Source organism: Mesoplodon mirus, assembly GCF_964341445.2.
Source record: "Mesoplodon mirus genome assembly, chromosome: 15".
In the NCBI taxonomy this organism is placed as follows: domain Eukaryota; kingdom Metazoa; phylum Chordata; class Mammalia; order Artiodactyla; family Ziphiidae; genus Mesoplodon; species Mesoplodon mirus.
Genome location: NC_138991.1, coordinates 35,340,753 through 35,360,166, shown reverse-complemented (window position 1 = coordinate 35,360,166; position 19,414 = coordinate 35,340,753). Strand labels below are relative to the sequence as shown.

General features: G+C 52.9%; 1 protein-coding gene across 15 annotated transcripts in view; it reads right to left on the bottom strand.

Annotated features, from left to right (window-relative positions):
- The window catches only part of CUX1 (cut like homeobox 1), a 374,351-nt gene that overhangs the window by 49,433 nt on the left and 305,504 nt on the right, over nucleotides 1–19,414 (bottom strand). For 7 of the 15 annotated variants that reach the window (XM_082644032.1, XM_082644031.1, XM_082644022.1 and 4 more), the window contains exons 16-20: nucleotides 18,622–18,687; nucleotides 17,215–17,316; nucleotides 14,992–15,830; nucleotides 12,560–12,725; nucleotides 11,957–12,013 (exon numbers count right to left, since the gene is read on the bottom strand). The exons of 4 other annotated variants lie outside the window; for them this stretch is intronic. In XM_082644032.1, the coding sequence (XP_082500158.1) occupies nucleotides 11,957–12,013; nucleotides 12,560–12,725; nucleotides 14,992–15,830; nucleotides 17,215–17,316; nucleotides 18,622–18,687 (1,230 nt within the window). The remainder of the gene's footprint in view (nucleotides 1–11,956; nucleotides 12,014–12,559; nucleotides 12,726–14,991; nucleotides 15,831–17,214; nucleotides 17,317–18,621; nucleotides 18,688–19,414) is intronic. 4 more of the 15 variants (XM_082644034.1, XM_082644023.1, XM_082644030.1 and 1 more) reach the window with 2 other exon arrangements.

Below are 19,414 nucleotides of genomic sequence, written 5' to 3'. Positions count from 1 at the left end.
CTCGCTGGCCCCGGGCTGGCAATAGTCTTTGGCCCTCAGCCAGCCTGGGCATTGCCTTAAGTCACTGAAAATCCCAGCAAACCTACCACATCACTCACTCTTTGTTTCAATAGTAAAAAGGAGACAGTAGGTGCTGGTGTATGTGTGTGAACATTTTAAAAAGTTTGCCTAAGGAACCCTTATAGTGACTTAAAAGCCACAACAGTTTACTTATTAACAACAAAAACCTGTTTAATAAAAGCAAGGTTTCTATTTAACTTGTGCCAGCTTACATCCCCGAGCTGACTTCCAAGCCACTTGAAGAGAGGGCCTGTGCCCTTCATTCACTAAGGGAAACTTCTAAGTGCCAGGCGGGGTGCTAGGAGGTGGGGCACGGTGACCCAGGCAGACATCACTAAGCAGCTGGCTATCACAAAGACCTTGGGACGAGGACTAGGAGGGGGACGTCCAGGGGGTGGTGGCAGCTCACAGCACTGTGACACTGAAGCTGAGGCTGGGGAGGAGGGAACAAGAAAGACAGAGGTGGCGGGGTGGCGGGGGCAGGGTCACACACTGAGAAGGTGGGACTTTAACCCCAGGGAAGGGGCTGAAGGAGGGGAGGGCCCTAGCCCGACATGCGATCTGGAGGGACGGTTCTAGAGGTTTAGGAAACAGAAACTGTGTGAGTGTGAGCGTGCATGTGAGTGTGTGTGCGTGTGAGTGTGTATGCGTGAGAGAGAGGGAGGGCAGGTGTAAGAGGGAGAGGGGGATCGAGGTGAGCTGCCCGGGCCCTGGCTCAGGTGACCATGGGGATGGCGGTGCTTTCACAGTTCTGGGGAGAAAAGGCTGAGCTCCATTTTGGTTGCGTTTCACCGGAGGGGACGACGAACCCGTGGCGGGAAGTCGGTGCTCAAGGAAGGGAGGAGGCGGGAGGGCCGTCCTTGGCAGGTCGCCTCTGTCCTGGCATAGCACGGGGTGCAGGGGGTGAGGCTGTGATTCGCACGTCTACAGGGCCCCTCCCATCAGGCACCGCCTGTACCACCTGCGCTTCCCTCACTCTTGGGATGCTTCCTCACCCTCCTCTTTTCTCTCTGAACCGAACCAGGGAAGCACATGGCGGGGAAAGATCTTAGCACCTGGGGAAGCTGCCCAGGTGACGTGGTCCTGAGCCCAGGAGCGCTCACCCAAGGGGTGGGCGCTGCCGGGCATTCGGGATTGTAAACTTGCTGCCCCCCTCAGGCTTCCATGATTTTTCTTGTGTATCTTTTACAGGCTCTCAAGGAAATACGCATGTCCAAAGCAGAGTTTGGGAATGTTAAAAATTAAAAACCTTCCTTAAGTTACAATTCAACTTTGGTAGTGAACTCCCAGGCTGGCGAGGCTGCGGGGACCACACTGGTGACACCGTTGGGCCGGCCTCAGGAGCACAGTGCTCCCCGTTCCTAGCTTTTCTACAGATCCATACTGATTTAGAAATAATGCTTTCAAATTACCTCCAATAACCTTATTACCGAACCAGCTGTGTGTATGAACACTTATCAATGCGTCCCTGTGCATTAAGAGAAAATGTATGTCATACAAACAGTCTAAATATATATTATTACTGAGATGAGTAAAACCAAACTCTCTAGTTAAACCGCTGTAACCAAAGATTAAGCACGGTGTGTGCGTGTGCGTGCGCCCATGTGCATGTGTCTTCTTCCTCCAGGGTTCCTTTCTGGCTTTAGGCAGACCTGCCCATCCTTCACCGGCAGTGATTCTCTCTGGCAGCTCATACTGCCGTTCTGACGGTGGCATTCATTTTCCTAGATTTCTAAGGCTTGGAGGAGTTAAGAGGCGGTTTTGAATAGTGTTTTCCTTCTGAGCCTTTTAGGCCTGCAGCTTAGAAACTTTCCTTCCCTTCAGGCACCTGGTGGACAGCAGGCTTGCAAATGCCCATCTGCGCAGAGGCTCCAGTATTTGCCCCAAGAGCAGCCTGTCCCCTCTCAATAACCCTGCCAGGCAGCCTGGCATGCAGGTGATGTCTGGCCTGTGATGGAATGTTCCTTAGAGAATCCTTCGCTGATTGAATGAATAGCTGGTGTGGTGGGCTGCTTCCCGGCTTCCCAACAACACGCAGGTTGAGTGCACTGATCTGGCCCTACACGGGCCCCAGGCCGTGCTGAGCAGAACCAAGGGACATGTTCGTTGTATGTGATGGTATTAGAAAAACCTATTAAGGGGACTTCCCCGGTGGCACAGTGGTTAAGAATCTGCCTGCCAATGCAGGGGACAGGGGTTTGAGCCCTGGTCTGGGAAGACCCCACATGCCACAGAGCAACTAAGCCCGTGCGCCGTGACTACTGAGCCTGCGCTTTAGAGCCCGCTCGCCACAACTACTGAAGCCCGCGCACCTAGAGCCCGTGCTCCGCACCAAGAGAAGCCACCGCAATGAGAAGCCCGCGCACCGCGATGAAGAGTAGCCCCCGCTCCCCACAACTAGAGAAAGCCCGCGCACAGCAACGAAGACCCAACACAGCCAAAACCAAATAAATAAAATAAATTTATAAAAAAAAAAAGAAAGAAAAGCTATTAAGGTACATTATTTTACACATCCTCCTAATCTCTCCATACTGCTTTACTTAATTTGTGATGAAATTGTTGAGAAAGGGTACTTAATGTACGACAGTCAGTAAAAGTAATTTATCATCTTCCCGCTCCAGTGCTCACGTTATCAGCGAACTCATTTTCTGTATTCATCATGCAATCAGCCTATTATTTGCATATTAATCAGGCAGTGGACCATGAAAGAACTGCATCCCAGCCAAATGCTGCGCTATCTCAGGAGAAACACTCAGTAATTATCATACATCAGTGTTAGGATGTGGTAATTGATTATAACATCTTTCTGCTGCCCCTGGGGAGCCCCTCTGCTCACCCAGCTCCAGGCACTCTGGACAGATTGCTCTTTTCCTCCCCAAATCAAAGTCACCACTGCTGTTCTCTCCAAGTGCTATTTCTGTGGGGTATTGATCCTCCTCTTCCAATCTCATGAGGTATTTAAACTACGTGGAACAAACTGACTGTAACTCAGAGACGAGAGGGTCTAGCCGGGAGGAAGGCACGTCCCTCTGGACTCAGCCTCTTGGCTTCAGAGGTGATGCTCCAGCTTCCGAGAAAGTTTCCTTATCGAGAGAAATGCGGCAACTTCAGTCCCTCCTCATTGCAAAGTTGGTACAAAGGCAGTTTGGCTGCTTTATTTAGGTGCCAAATGACAGACTAATTTTGGCCCTCTTGTAAAGGACAAACCCAACATCTGCCAATTCAGACTCGGGCTATATTTAGGAATCCAGTTCCAAAGGGAAGAACAAAACACAAAATCAAGATGAAGCCGGTGACGGAAGCCGCCTGGCTTGCTCTCTGGGACCCCCTTTCTCACTCCTGAGCATGACCCTGGCCCAGGGACCAGTCAGCAGGGGGCTGGGCCCCAGGTCCTAGGCTGGCTGAGGGCCACTAGCAGGGAGAGGGCATGAAGCTGAAGGGCGGGGCTGTCCTTGCACAGGAAAGAACCCTGGGCCACTGTGCATATCTTCCTTGGATCTAGCCTGGAAGGGGTTTCAAAGCAGCATGGACCCGCATCACAGGCCAGATGGGTCATACACTTTCTGTTGCAAAACTTCATAAACCGGGCTCTGACTATGCCACTGATTTGTTGTTGGGTTCCCTTCCCTTCTGCCCAGCTCCCAGCCTGAACACAAGGGCGTGCCTCTCGGGGTAACTGAGGCATCTGATTTTCTGTTAAGTGTTCATCTTGGATCTGATTTTATTTTATTATTATTATTTTTTAATAAATTTATTTATAAATCATTTCCACTTTAATCCACTTGGGGATCAAAGGTATTAGGGCTGCGCTTGGCACATAAAAGGTGCAAATATATGAGTTTCTTCATTGTACTCTTACCGCCTTTTAAAAATTACCTGAGGATTTTTAAGCATTTAAGCTTCTTCATCCTTCCCTGGAAGCAAACCATTGAAAACTGAAGTCCTCATTTGCACCTGTGACCTACTTTTGCCTCTTGTACTGAATGCCCAATGTACTGCAAATTCCCTTCTCCAAAGAAAGTCTAAGGGGAAGAGAAAGGAGACGTGTCCAGAGGCCCGTGACAAAGGCCTGCCGGGGCCTTCTCCTAACGGGCAGTTAGGGCGTGCCAGCACCGAGGGTCCAGGCCAAGCAACCAAGAGAAGCTGAGCGGGATGGCGCTGCCGCTCACCTGTGCCCACAGTCACCCCTGTATCCAGACGAGATGGCCTGGCTCTGCACTAGTTTGCCCCAAATGGCCTGAGCGATGACCTGTAGTCTTACTCTTGAAGCTCAAGATATTGGGTGAACTTCATGGAATGGCAGGTGGCAGACTATTTTCAAAGATGGACAGCATTTCAGGGAAGCCAGGAATCTGGAGAGCTGCATGCAGGTCATCCTGCAACTGACCCTTTGTGCCGGCTGCCACCCAGCCAGGCTCTCACTTGACAGTCTCCGCCCAAGGAGTGAGTGCTGGACCCGTTTCCTGCTTTAAAGCCAGGAGCCTGACATTTCATGTGTGCACGTACATTGTTCTATAGCTATCTGTGTGTGCACGAAATGACATAATGGCAGTGGTTTCAAGGGCAGCAGTAGGAAAGCAAACACTCAACTAGCACTTCCTCCGTGCGAGCCACTGCTCTGGAGGCTTTTATATGCGAACTCATTTAAAACTCCTGAAGGTCTAGGAGATAGGTACTTTATTTTTCCTATTTTAAAGAAGAAACTGAGACACAGAGAGGTCGAGTCACTTGCCCAAGGCCACACAGGTGCTCAGTGGCCGAGATGAGATGAGCCCTCTGCAGTCGGCTCTGAGCCACCGCGCCCTGCTGCTGCTCACACGTGCTCAAGGCTGCTCGCTGCAGGATCGTTTCTTAGGTTCTGCTGTTAAAAATCAATCTAGGGGGGCTTCCCTGGTGGCGCAGTGGTTGGGGGTCTGCCTGCCGATGCAGGGGACATGGGTTCGTGTCCCGGTCCAGGAAGATCCCACGTGCCGTGGAGTGGCTGGGCCCGTGAGCCATGGCCGCTGAGCCTGTGTGTCCGGAGCCTGTGCTCCACAACGGGAGAGGCCACAACAGTGGGAGGCCCGCGTACCGCAAAAAAAAAAAAAATCAATCTAGGGGGCTTCCCTGGTGGCGCAGTGGTTGGGGGTCCGCCTGCCGATGCAGGGGACACGGGTTCGTGCCCCGGTCTGGGAAGATCCCACATGCTGCGGAGCGGCTGGGCCCGTGAGCCATGGCCGCTGAGCCTGTGCGTCCGGAGGCTGTGCTCCGCAACGGGAGAGGCCACAACAGTGAGAGGCCCGCGTACCGCAAAAAAAAAAAAAAAAAAAAAATCAATCTAAATATCTCTCACTAGTGATTGGTTAAATAAAGTATGGTATGTCCAGATACAGGAATTCCCTACAGCAGTGAACAGAGGAGGAAATTCTTTATGTCCCAGCCTAGGGCAGTCTCTACAGACTACTGCCAGGTGAGAAAAGCAAAGCACACCTTGAGCGCTGCGTGCTCCCTTCTGGGTGCAACAAACATCTAGATGCAGAGACTCTCTGAAGGAAATGAACAGGAGGGCCTTGGGGGAGAGCACCTGGGGGCCTGGGGATGAGGGAGGAGGGCGACTTATTTTTGAAAAAGGGTGTAAGCTCTTTTAAATCCTGCATTTTGTAGCCATGATGCACTTTACTTATTCAAAAAAAAAAAAAAAACCCAAAAAAACCCACAAACCATAATTAAAAATAAAAGTCTCTTGCTCTGGTTTACTCTGATTCTCTCGTCGTTTTTTGGAGAGACCCAGTGACAAATCCCACCCAAGGAACAGAGACCCTTGCTTGGGGGCTGATTTGTGAGAAGCAGCCTTTCCCAGTGATCGTGGTGACAGCATTTGCTGCTTTGAGACGAAAACATCGAGTGGGCTGGCTGGCTCAGTGGCTGCTGCTCCAGGGATGCCTGTGCGGGGCCTGCAGGTGCAGTGTGCTCTAGGGGAGGGCAGGCCGGGCCGGCTCGGCTCCACCACCACCCTCACCGGCTCCCGTCCACCCCCCATGGCGTCCCAGGAGTGGAAGGGCCTCTCCATGCTCTCTCTGCCTTCCTGGTTAATGTTGCAGCGAGGTAGTTTCAGGGTCGTGCTCAGGCGCCACAAGGAATCCCACAAATGCCCAGAACCGCTAGGAGAGCTGCAAAGGCAGCACAGGCACGGAGGTAACGCAGGGCAGCGCAGCTTCCGGGGAGCTCATGAGAAGCCGTCCTCCCTCCCTACAGCCTTGCCCTCCCGCCCTGCCCTCCGAGGCCACTCTTGGGTGCGCTGAGCCTCAGCCTGCCTCTCCACACTCTGGAAGCCCACCTCCTCTCAATAAAGAGCCGCCCACGGGGTGGCAGGCTGGGCATCCTGGGGCCCAGTGCCGCCACGGGGGCAGGTGACGGAGGTCACCTCAAAGGAGCCAAGGAGCCCCCCTTCTGTCCTGATCTCCATACTTCTTTTCTTATCATACGAGCCTTAAGGCGGCAACAGGACCCCTATTCTACATAAAGAAAAGACAAAATTCCTCCGTAATTCACTTTCCTCCTGTTATTTTAAAAGAAAAACAGAAGGCCTCTAAAGTCAGGGCTTCTACTATTTTCGCTTTTTTTCAAAGGTTCCGCACATGTCCCGTCCTCAGCCATCAATGAACGTTTGCACCCGCAGAGCTCTCCACCTGGAATGTTCTCCGCCCTGACCCCTTCGCCCTTCACGGCCCAGCCACCTCCTGGGGCGCCCTCAGCACCACGGGCCTCCCCACTGGCCTGAGCCCACATGTACCAGATGACAGACAAACGGTAAGGTAGGTTGCTTCTGATTCCAGAAACCTGACTTTTCTGATCTTAGGATAGACAATTCCTTTATCGTGGCACTCTTGGTAACGCTGAAATGCCGTCACGCAGGGCACAACCAAGAAAGAGAGAAATGAATGGGCACTTAGTTCTACCGGCCGCCAAGTTCACGGCTGGTGAGCCGGGGGCAGAGGCTGAGCCCCAGGACTAATGATGCGCAGAGCGGCCACCTGCTCAGGAGGGGTCACTTCCTAGCTCACACGTGGCTTTCCAGAATTCTCTTTTGTTTTTGAGCTGTTGCCTACGGCCATGTATAAATTGGTTATGTATATACAAATCTTTTCAGCTATTCAAAATGAGGGTTAGAAGAGTTCTTTTCAGAGAGCACCAATAGTTACTTTCACTGATGTATTTCCATGAAAGAGAAGGAAAAAAAAGAAAGGAAAAAAAAATCAACTCAGTTCTAGTCTAGGGCACTGGACAAAGAGTTCTGCCTGCTTTAGATGGTGCCATGGAATTCTCTGGGGGTTCGACTAGCCCTTCCTCTTCTTATTAATGTGCTGTCCAAATGCCCCACCCTGACTTAGTCGCCAAAACTGAGGAACTGATTGCTTATTCAAGGAAGCTGAGTTTAAAGCACTAAAACCGTGGACGTGTTCTCCTGGTCATTTCATGGGCACCAACAAGAGCCATTATGCGTATTAAAAAGGAAGGTTGGCCTGTCCCTAACCGGGAGCTGTGGCCCTGGGACTCTCCGGCTGTGTAAGGCCACGTGCAGCATACAGCTCCGTGGTGCTCATGTCAGGGAAGGGGCACATGTGGGACCACCCACGTTAGAGAGGGACGCAGCTGCTATCTTCTCAAGAGGGAACTGGTGGTCGGCTGAGTGAGAACAGTGACGAGGAGCCATGGAATCCTCCACGGCCGGAGAAGATTCCGGAACCCGCAGTTCCTGCCTGACACGCTGGGAAAAAGCTGGGTATTTTATCATTAATCCGAGGAGACTGGGCCATCCTTTCTTCGGTACGGCTTGCAATAATCCATCTGGGCGTGGAAGCTTGTGAGCTACAGTAACGAAGTGCTCCCAGAGTAAAAAGTTACCAAGCTGAGCGCATGGGCGACTCCTGTCGGTTCTCCATAAGGTGATGAGTGACTGAGTCGCATTTAGAAAAATCTGTTCCTTCCTCTTTCTTTCTCCCCACTTTGGAGTTGTCTCATGTCTCCTTTCCCTTGGGGCAAAAAGATTAATCACACCAAGGAACCATGAATATGAAATGAGCTTTAAGGAATGAAAAAGAAAAAACAATCCAATTGTAGATCATATCTAACTAGGTACCTATGTACTACCTACACGGATACACACACGTACACCTTCATTACATCTCAAGGTTTTCTTCTTTAAAAAAAAAACACCCTCCTAACTGATAAGCAATGACCACAGGCCACACTCAGAGAAAACAAGCCTTACTTGGTGCCTCCTTTCTCCTTCTCTGAGCGCGTCCTTTGCTTCTCCTGAGCACTATTATTGCTACGCAGGGCGAGGGTAGCTGATGCATGATAGCTGGGATGGGAGACAAACAAACGGGAGACTCGGAGAACCAATCCCAAAGGAATACCTGCACCTCTGTCTTGCCATATTAGATTAACGACAACCCAAGACACTGGGGACTTTGAAAGAAGCCCACAGAAACATGTGTATAGAGGGACTTCCCTGGTGGCACAGTGGTTAAGAATCCGCCTGCCAATGCAGAGGACACGGGTTCGAGCCCTGGTCCGGGAAGGTCGCACATGCTGTGGAGCAAGTAAGCCCGTGTGCCTAGAGCCCGTGCTCCGCAACAAGAGAAGCCACCGCAACGAGAAGCCCTCGCACCACAACAAAGAGCTCGCCGCAAGTAGAGAAAGCCCGTGCGCAGCAACGAAGACCCAACGCAGCCAAAAATAAATAAATTTATATGTAAAAAAATGTGAAACTAGACTACCAGGAAATATAGGAACAGGTAACTGATCTGAAGTTCTGTCCTTTAAAAACTGTTTTTGTTTTTTTTAAGTTACTCATATGATTGGCATGGAACCCTCTGTTCTCCTCACCAAGGCCTCAATAGCGCAGGTCACTGGCTGAAAGTGGCATCAACTCTCCTCAGTGTCCAAGGCCATCACCCCAAGTCTCAAATCATCAAAGGAACATTCAGAAATGGTTACAACCAGCAGGAGGAAAAAGTGATGATACACTGGAAACTTCAGTTTCTCTCTCCTTTATCATAAACCTGATCGGCAAGTTTGACACAGAAATCATTAAGGAAAATGGAGATGCTGAGGGCAACAGGGCTGGGCAGAAAGAGGCAGACAGGAATTCTTAGGAGGAAAACAGAGTCCCGTGTCAGCAGTTTGCTGTTCAGTTGAGTGAGGCCCTCCACCCCCGGGGCACCTCATCGCCATGGTAACTAAGCACAGAGCCCTGCATTAGACCCAGAAGATCTCTGCTCAGACTGAGGCTGTGGACAGAAGGCGGGTCTTCCAAAGTCCTTCCACACTTGGGAGGCTGAACCGATGGCCGGGCCAGTTCGGCAGCCTGGATTCTCAGACACTGAGTGTTTCTCACCAATATTTAGGAACAGACCAACCCAGGGTCAGAATTACCTTCCTGCAGCCATCTGCTGCCACCACGGTGAGCTGCCTTGGGCAGAGGCCTCATGGAGCCACCACCAAGGACAGAGCATCTTTCTGGGTCTGGGGGCCTCTTGGAAGGATTCCGTGGTAGCCACAGCGAGAGCAGGGAATCAGAATCCTAGAAATCCTAGGCCAGAGGCGTTACTCCCTGCCTTTCGGGGAGCAATGCTGAATGCTTCCTCCGAGACACTGTTTTTTTTTTTTTTGGGCCACACTGCGCGGCATGCGGGATCCTAGTTCCCCGCCCGCGCCCCCCGCGTTGGAAGCGCGGAGTCTTAACCACTGGACCGCCAGGGAAGTCCAGACACTGATTTTTTAGGCTGTCAAAGATCCTGACGTCTCCAATAGTCATTCATCCCACTGATTTACCAATACTCATCATTATAAGAGAATTCTGTTTTTCAAATCTAAATTCCACATACCGAAAGGCACGGCTACTTTAATTTTTAGAAACACTCCTGAAAGGATAATGCTGATAGTAACGAAATTTCAAACAAGGAAAACTACCACCCACAATCTTGCCACTATATGATCATCTGTCTTTTCATTCTGACAAGCACTTTCTAGTCTTTCCTGATCCAGAGAAACATTTTCGCTTAGCTACCATCATGCTTAAAAAAAAAATTCTATTTTCCTAGAATGTAAGAAATAAGTTTTCCACCTTTCTCCACAATCACCATAATTATTATTTCTACTGATGGCTTCCCAACTGCTGACTCACAACAGGCACGTCGAGTGAGAGGTCTGCCATCCACCTCCCGTCTTGCAGAGATGACACAGAGAGGCCTGCCTGGGCCTCTTCACAGAAAGCAGGGGAAACTTCTACAGTGCTCACTTGTACCCAGGGGCTCACTGCCTCCTGCCTCCCTACCTCCTTCAATCTGCAGGCTCCCCAAGAGTTTAAATCTCCTTATTTTATAAAGTAATTTGATCTCTTACAAATATCACTTACTTTCCTCTGAGGAGCCCTGTGAGTTGTTCCCAGGTTGGAAACATGGCTGTCATAGGAATGTTGCAGCACGGCAGCGAGTGCTTGCTAAATAAAAAGTAAAAAGCCATTCTTTAAGGATTTGTTCCGACACAGGGAAGGTTTTGGCATCCATCACAACCAACCTGGGACTGCAGGCAATTTCTTATTTTATTTAGGAACAAGGGGTTTTGATCTAAAAACCGTTAGTCACATTCTGCCAAGTTGGGTCCTGACTCTGATGGGGCAGCAGATACTCGGAGAGTTAACAGGGGGCCAGCTTTCCATTAGAGCAAGAGGCAAGGAGAATTTTCCATGCAAACGTCCACAAAACTCTAGCACAAACAACCGCGTCCATTATTTTCTCTAATGTGTTTTGAATGGGCGCCAGTGCTGTGTATGTTCTCCAGTACTTGCTAAGGAAACTGGCCAACGCAGAAAGGCAGGGAGAAGGAGGTACACCTGATCCTTCTTAGAGGGCCAGCCACTCCATTTAGAGGTCCAGCCAAGAAAACCAAGAGCTTGGGTTAGATACAGCCTTCCACCCCTCAAGATGGAACACCCAAAACACAAGAAAATGTCAGCCGGGAACTTAGCTGCACCCAGCACACTCTGGCTGCATCTGTGTGCGGGTTTGGAGTTTCGAAGCCGTGGCGGCCGCTGCCGCCCAGCTGTTCCCCTCACGACACGTGTTTTCCCTCGTAAAACTTCCAGCAGGCTGGCGGGCTCCACGCTCCTCACTTAGCTTTGTTTGTGTTTTCAATGAATCAATGGGATATGGAGACTAATCAACATGTTTAGAAAAATAAAGAAAGAAAAAAAGAGGAACAGCTCATGATGCTGGCTGTTCCTGAGAGCCGGGTGGGAAAAGTCTGGCACACAGGAAGGACAAAGAGGGGGTCCAGGAATCAGGGATGTGGGCCAGCCCGGGCTGCCGTGTCCAGGAGTCCGCGTGGCGGAGATGTGACCTCAAAGACCAGGCCTCGGGGCTCTCAGATGCCACCCGGAAGCAGCCCCAGCTCCTGGGCCCGGGCTCCAGGCCCTCCACCACCTGCTCCCAGGCTGGACCCCAAGCTCAGTCCCACTCTCCTGAGTGTCATGCCCTGAACTGCAATGCCCGTTCCTTGTCCCCTGTCCCCTGCTATGAGACTGGAAGCCCCCTGAGCACAGAATCCGTCTCTGACTCGCACCCCAGCCTCCAGCCCCAAACACAGGGCCTCACACCTAGGAGCCGACGGACTGATGAAAGAGCGCGGTGAGGAACAAGAAAACGCTGGAGGAACCTGCACTCGGCCGTCGACTCTCTCCTTCTCCATTAGAAACCATGACCTTGACGAATCCAGTTTGCCTAGAGGGTACCATGTTTTCAGCTCACTGGATCCAGAACGAGGGATCCTTCAAGTCTCCCCAGTACAGACCAGAGGAAAGCACAAAAGGCAGGGAAATGTTTCATTCAAAACACCAGACATGGCTAGTTACCTGAGCTCACGCAGCCCTGCTGCAGGGGGTCCTGGAGTGACGTCATGGAGTGCAGGACTAAACGAGAGAAATGGATACAGTTAAACGAGGAAACAAACTTGGGGGGGTTACAGCTTCCTAATACCTGGAGCACAGCAGAGGGGGCACAGCAATAAGGGCCCCAAAGGCCCAAGGGAGGGTACCCACTCCTTACGGGGAGGGCCAGAACGGGGCGGGGGTTGGGTGTCCATGCTGGCAGGCAAAGCGCTGCCGGTAGAAAGCTGGGCCACTGGCTGGAGAGCAAGCGGAAGCCGTCACCCATGAGATCTTTCATTCTGTTCCTTTGGCTGATTTCCTTTCCTGATTCCCTGATTTAGCTACTTGACTTTTACCTATATTTATGTATAAACAGCATTTTCCTAATTGGTAACTCATTTTCTGCTGCTTATAAAATTAGCTAGGCATAATCTTCTCTCTCCTAAAAACTGAGTCAGTCCCATGGCAACAGGTGGTGGAGGAAGGGGGGCGGTTCTCAGGCAGCAGCTGACAGCGTGGCTGGTGGTCTCCCCGCACAGGCTCCCCTCCCCCACCGCCTGCAGCAGCCCAGGGCGGGGCTGCCCTTACCTGGCCCTTGCTGCTGTCCTTGGACAGGCAGGACGCCCTGGCCCAGCTCGCCGTTCAGCCAGAGCTGCATCCGGATGAAGGGTTCGCGGCCTTTTTGGGTCAGCTTGCTCCATGGCTTCGGCCGGGACAGCATGTCGCTGACACTGCCCTGGGACAGGCCCAGCACCTGGAATGGTGACCAAAGACACACAGCATCAGCACCCTGGATTTGGTGTGAGGCCCCAGAATGTGTTAGTGATACACGCATGGCCGTGTGGAGGCGTGACCGGGATGGATGGCACACAGGGGGCAATCCTGGGGCCGAGCACAGAACCAACCCCTGGGGGTGGGTGGCAACAGCCTGGGGTGGGGGATAAGCTTTTCAAGGTCACCAGTGGGCTGATGCCCTGGCACGGGGAGCCATAGTCATAGTCCCAGCTTTCAGCTCCCAGGGAGAGGAGGGTGGGCAAATGGAGGGGAGGGCCTCCCCCCAGGGTCTCGATCCTGCCAAGCCTGCAGGGTTGTCGTCCTGACAACCTGGGGAGGAAGCACTGAAACCACGTTGCTCTTTGCCTGGTGGCGCCAGCAAAGGCCGAGGTGCTGGGGGCCAAGGACCCCTTTAGAGCAGGAGCAACGGATGCTGGTGGGACGCGGGCGCCCGTCTCCTTTGCTGGAGCCGGGCCAGCCTGGCATTTAGAAAGGTCTGCTCTCTCTGATCACATCCTGCTCGATGGTAGGGGCCCAGAGGTGAGCTGGTGGCAACTGAGGAGCCAGCCTGGGAGTGAAGCTCACTGTAGACGATCGACAAGTTGCACGTACATACCCGACTTTGTTACGCTCACATATGGCCATACATATGTATGGGCACAAACACCCCCCACAGGACACAGATGCAGCCCAGAGATATTTAGGGGCTGCATCCGATCACTCTTTGAAAAGTTCTCAAGTTCCAGAATAAACTGCACTCATGGGCCAAACAAGTTCAATGCTATTAAGTCTCTGCTAAATTTAAGGCATGAGCACAAATGTCTATTTAAATGTTCTCAAATGATATTTTTACAACGCTGAACTAGAAATTTCAAGGGACTTTAAATTCTCATCCTCATTTCTATTCACCCCATCACCTTTTGCAAAGTCGGGACAAAGAGCTCACAACCGTATTTCAAGGATTCATAGCACAGTACATTGCAAACACTGAACTCAAGGCAGGACCTGGTAAGGCGGGTAGGAGGTCGCGGGGCAGGCTGCTGCTGACCCAGCCACGTGGCCCTTGGGGAAGCTGTCTTTTTTTTTTTTTTTTTTTTTGCTGCATTGGGTCTTCGTTGCTGCACGAGGGCTTTCTCTAGTTGCGGTGAGCGGGGGCTACTCTTCGTTGCGGTGCGCTGGCTTCTCATTGCGGCGGCTTCTCTTGTTGTGGAGTGTGGGCGGGCTCTAGGCGCGGAGGCTTCAGTAGTTGCGTCTCGCGGGCCCTAGAGCGCAGGTTCAGCAGTTGTGGCACACGGGCTTAGCTGCCCCGCGGCATGTGGGATCTTCCCGGACCAGGGCTCGAACCTGCGTCCCCTGCACTGGCAGGCGGAATCTCAACCACTGCGCCACCAGGGAAGTCCCGGGGAGGCTGTCTTTTAGGGGACTGGAGCGCTTCTCATTATGCTCAGCAATTCATTGTTTAATCTAAGACTATCCCGGGGTATTATGTTTATCTTATATTTGCAGGCCTGGTAAATCCCCATTATCCAGAATCTCAGTGACCAGGAAGTGCCAAGAACAGAAGGGATCTGGTAGCTCATCCACAAACCATGGCCTTTCATGAGCCAGGGAAGGCCGATGTGGAAACAAGGGTCTTCGGGGCCAGTCCGGGGCACAGCCTGGGGTCTGTGCAGCTCTGCCCGTGCCACCTCTAGCTGTGCATCCCTGGGCAGGTTGCTTCACCCCTCTGGCGCCCCAAGCACGTTCTGAATTATGAGAGAGGTACAACTATGCTTTACATTGCTGTTTCTATCGAGTGCCTTCTGGTTCTCTGCATGTTGGTCGTCTCTCCCTGTGATCACATCAGATCCTTTTGGCCAAAACAGCCTGCAGAGGCGCCTCTGGGCTCCACTTGGCTGGGGGGACAGAACTCGATTCAGTTACCTGCTAGCTTGGGGCACACAGTTAACTTCCCTGAGCCTCGGTTTCCTCATCTGTCAAATGGCGACTTTGCCACCCCCTCACAGTGTGACAAGAGATCTAAAGGACCGCAGAGGGTGAGAGGGCCTTACCCAGAACCTGGCCCCCAACGGGGATGCCGCAAATGGAGCATTCACTGGCCAGCCTCCCCGGAAGTTTGGGAGTGGACGAGCCACGATGCTCTTTGGTTAACTAAGCGGGTGACGGCCACATCGTCCAGACAGATACGCAGTCCTAAGCAGTGAAGGGAAATGGGAAGACCCGGGCTCCCAAATCGAGTTCCTTACCTTCTCCCCGAAGATCCTCTGACAGATGCCGTTCTTGGCCAGCTTCTCCTTCACCTGCCGGGTGAGCTCGATGGTGTCCACCTCCTGGTACATGTAGATCTCGTACTGCTCGGGGGTCAGCGGAGGGACCGAGGGCTTGGTGGGCTTCGACAGGGGCACGATGGGGGAGGAGGGCAGAGGGCTGTTCTGGGGTGTCTCGCTGCGGCTGGCTCCGGTGAGGCTCAGCTCTGAGCTCTGGGAGTACGGCGACTCGGCGCTGGGCCAGTCCTTCCAGTACTCTGATGAGGAGGGGCCCTGGAGCTGGCTGCGCTCAGCCCGCGTCTGCCCGCCACTGCCGCCGCCACCTTTTTCTTTCCCGCCGCTGGCTTCTTCAGCCTTGGGGTCTTCGTGGGGAGCGCTGCTCTTCCTCTCGGGCTGGACGGCGCTCCACCAGTGGTCTTTCCACACGCCGCTGCGGCCCAGCTCGCTCTTCACGTGTCTGAGGACCCCCTGTGCGGAGTCGGCCACCCCCGGGAGGTCTGGCCCGGGCACATCCTGGGACTCCTTCTTCAGGGCCGGGGGGTTGGGCAGAGCGGGGGCGCTGGAGTCGGGAGCCGAGGGGGGCTTCTTCAGGGAGACGGCTAATGGAGAGTAACCGGATACCGACGACATGGGCGAGGGGGGCATTAGCTTGGGGGTCAGGATGGCGATGTCTGTCTGGGACAGCGGCGCTGGCTTTAAGGCGGGGTCGAGGGTGGCCTGCTGGGCCTCCATCTCGCGGCGGGCCTGCTGCAAGATGGAGCGGATGGCGTCGTCGGAGTTCCCACTGCTGGACGCCGAGGAAGGCTGGGCTGGCTCTGCTGCGGAGCAAACACAGAGGTGAGACGGTGGCGGCACCGCCCTGTGCTTTTTCACTCCACTTCATCCTGACCCGACCTGCCACCGCATGCAGGTTACTGGGGAGAACCTCACGGCTCTGTTTTTCCAACGTTTCCCCCGTCGTGAAACGTTCACGCACCCTGTCCGAGCAGTGACAGAGGGGCCAACGCGCCTGCTGTATGACCACATGGCCTCCGCGACACACCAGCTGAAGGGGTAAGTTATGATCACGAGTGTGATGGGGGGCGGGGCAGGGGGGGTACGTGTGCAAATGCTCTGTGACTCTCTTTCTGGGATGACTTTAAACTTAACGTTCTCATGTGCTATATCCCAAAATTCCAGTGGTTTTGTTAGCTCAGATCCCCTTCCAGGTGGGTGACTACGGTGCGGCCACCAAGGGGGAGGGGGAGGGCCAGTGGTGGGGGGCAGTGGGCAGGCCCTAGCTCAGGAACCCAGGGGAGTGACCAGGTGGTGGCAAGTGCTAAGCGGTCACAGCTGCCTGGTGGGGCCTTGCGGCCACGTCTGTGGTAGAAGGACTCCACGGAGCAGGGGCTTCGTGGGCACAGGGCAGGGGTGAGTCTGTGTTGAGCCCCGGGTCGAGCACTCAGGTCTCCTCTCCGCCGGAAGGTCTGAGCTGAATCTACAGCCTGGCGCGCCTCTCAATCAAAGCTCAGCCGCAGAAAAGCTGAAATGTGGGTGTTCTCTTATACAAGGCAGCTCCCAGGGAGCTCTGAGGGCCAATTCCTGAAGCCGGCTGACTGCAGAGGTGGGGACATCCACCCTTTAACACTTCCTGCTCCCCCCTGGCAACGTCTGTTCCATAAAGCAGCTGTGGTCAAGTATATACCCAAGTAGCAAAAGCCTGTGTTGCATTTAAAAAAGGGAATCTGGGGGCTTCCCTGGTGGCGCAGTGGTTGAAAGTCCGCCTGCCGATGCGGGGGATGTGGGTTCGTGCCCCGGTCCGGGAAGATCCTACATGCCGCGGAGCGGCTGGGCCCGTGAGCCATGGCCGCTGAGCCTGCGCATCCGGAGCCTGTGCTCCGCAATGGGAGTGGCCACAACAGTAAGAGGCCCGCGTACCGCAAAAAAAAAAAGGGAATCTGATACAAACTACTTGCTAATTTAAGTCACGGAGATTCTAGGCCAGGGGTGCATTCTTGAGTCAATGCTAGGGAATGACTTAGAATGGTAACTATTAGCAAAATAGACATCACACAGACCTGCTCCCCTCTTTGCTTGCCTAAAGGCTTGAAAACATACATTCTGTTTTTTTTTTAACAAAGTTAATTACTGCTGACCAGAACGCTCATGACAATTCTTTCAACTAAGTGTGGAAGACAGTGGTCGAAGACTTGGACTCCGTACCGGTTTTCTGTACTTGCAGCTCCCTTTTGGCTTGTTCCAGGATGGACTTGATTGCTTCATCGGACCCGGTCTCTGAGGCTCGGATCCGGGTGGTGATGTTACCTGCAGGGAGAAGCCACACCAATGACATCAAACCCACACCTGGAACAAAACTTAGGGCTGCACAAAGACGTCATTCTGATAAATAGCTGCCGAGTTGAGGCCGGTGATGACACAGAGGCAGGTGTGGCCTCCCGTTTACCTGTACCTGCTGTGCTTGCAACTTCACAGCAGGTACCACAGCCCCGGGGCAGGAAGGGCTTCCTACTGACTCCACCTGGCGTCAAACAGTATTCGGCCAGTGGAACAAGCTCTCACATTATCCAAGCTGGACTTCACCCCTGGGGTGGGGCCAGGGAGAGCGTATCATTTAATCCGGTATAAGAAAAAGATGAAGGATTAAAAGGCAACGCTTTTTCTGTGAGTCATTTAAAAACAACTCCAACAGCTGCTTTGGCTTGGGACTACGTTCAAGGCTTTGTATGTGTCCTTGAGGCCAGTATCCCAGAGTGGAAAAATGGGCAGAGAGGGCAAGGGGTGGAGGCTGATTCTCTCGCTATCCTTTGCTCGTACAAGGTGAAGAGGCTGAAGGCTTAAGTTAAAATTTTCGGGTCTCTTATCACATACTATCTTTTTAAAATTTATGAACAAGGAGAGAAGCCTGCGGACATGCCTAAAGGACAAGAATTCCGTCTTTCGGTCACATGGTGATGCTCTGCCGAGCAGCCACGTGCACAGATGCACTGAAGCTACTACGGCCCGGGGGCTGGCCCTGGTTCTTCCTGGAAGCCGTCCACGTGTTTGAATTGGTCACTACCTCACTAAGTGTGAACCGCCACATTAAACCATTTAAAAACAAGCAAACCACCGGGACAAAACCCCATCAAAGTTGCGACTCCGAGGAGCGCCATGGGGGCTGGCGAGCAGGTTCCACTTGGGATCTGTCCCCTCTGTCATGCCCTCGACACATTTCAGAGTTCAGGGAAGGTACAAGGAAGCAGCAGTATCTCATCTGACTCAGTCACCTGATTCTTCTCAGAGCAACAAATGTTACTCTTTCACCTGCTTCTGAGAAAGTGGGGAAAGGCATAATTTGAATCTAAGAGGGGGGCAGGTTTTGGGGGATTCGCATTTTGGGGCTCATCTTAGTGGTGCCGCCCCCTCCTGCGCTCGGTAGAGTGCGGGCAGCTCAGGGGGAAGGGGCCGTGCGTACTTGAACCCGTGCTTTGTTTTATACTTACTAGCTCTGTTTTTCCATCAGGTTCCAGGCCAGAATCACACTGTACAGTTTTAACCCAAATACACAGCTAAGGACATGCTGCTTCCTAGGTTACTAACTGCAAAGAAAAACACCTGCCTGCGACATACCTTCAGACCCATTTCTTCGTTTCGGTACTTCCTGAAATAGTCTGTTCAGGCTCTGGCCTGGATTCTCTGTTGAAAAACAAGTGTGGTAAGAACAAAACAATCAGGGGGATGGTGGTTTTGACGATATGGGCTGCGTGATATGAAATCTGAGCCGCCTGTCACTACAGAGAGGGCTCAGGGCTGCCTGTGCCACTTGGGAGTCACTAGAAACTTTGGAGAGGCCCTTCCCTGGCTGACCAGCTCACAGAGGCCACGGCTCTGCCACCAAAGGGGATTAGATGGACCTAGGTGGCGGCCTGCGGCACCAGCACCACGGGGGTCAAACGGAGGGAGCAGGGCCGCCAAGCGGATCGCCCACCAGCCCCGGAACAAAGCTCGCATTAATCATCCAAAGACCGTCAATTTCGGTTAACATCGCCGTGAAAGCCTCGGTGCCCTTTGTGCAAATGGACGCTGTTTGAAGCGTCTCCCTTCTCTGAGTCTAAATCTCAAGTGCGTCTGGGAAGAGTCCCTTTCTCTATCACTGCTGACTTAGCAGAAGGATCCCCTGTCGTTCAAGAGGGAAGGAGTTCTTGCAGTTAGGGATGCGACGGACTTTTTATCTTTTTATGGGCGGGGGGGGGGAGGAAGCGTGTTTTAATACAACTTTCATGTATTTTACTCAAGGCAGGCATGTTTCGCCGGTAATGCTAAACAGATCACTAGCGGGACGTAAACACGGGGAGTTGTGACCGTGGGCCTCGCTGCCACTGGTGCGGAGGGAGGAGGGGGGCGCACGTGGTCGGCTTGCCCT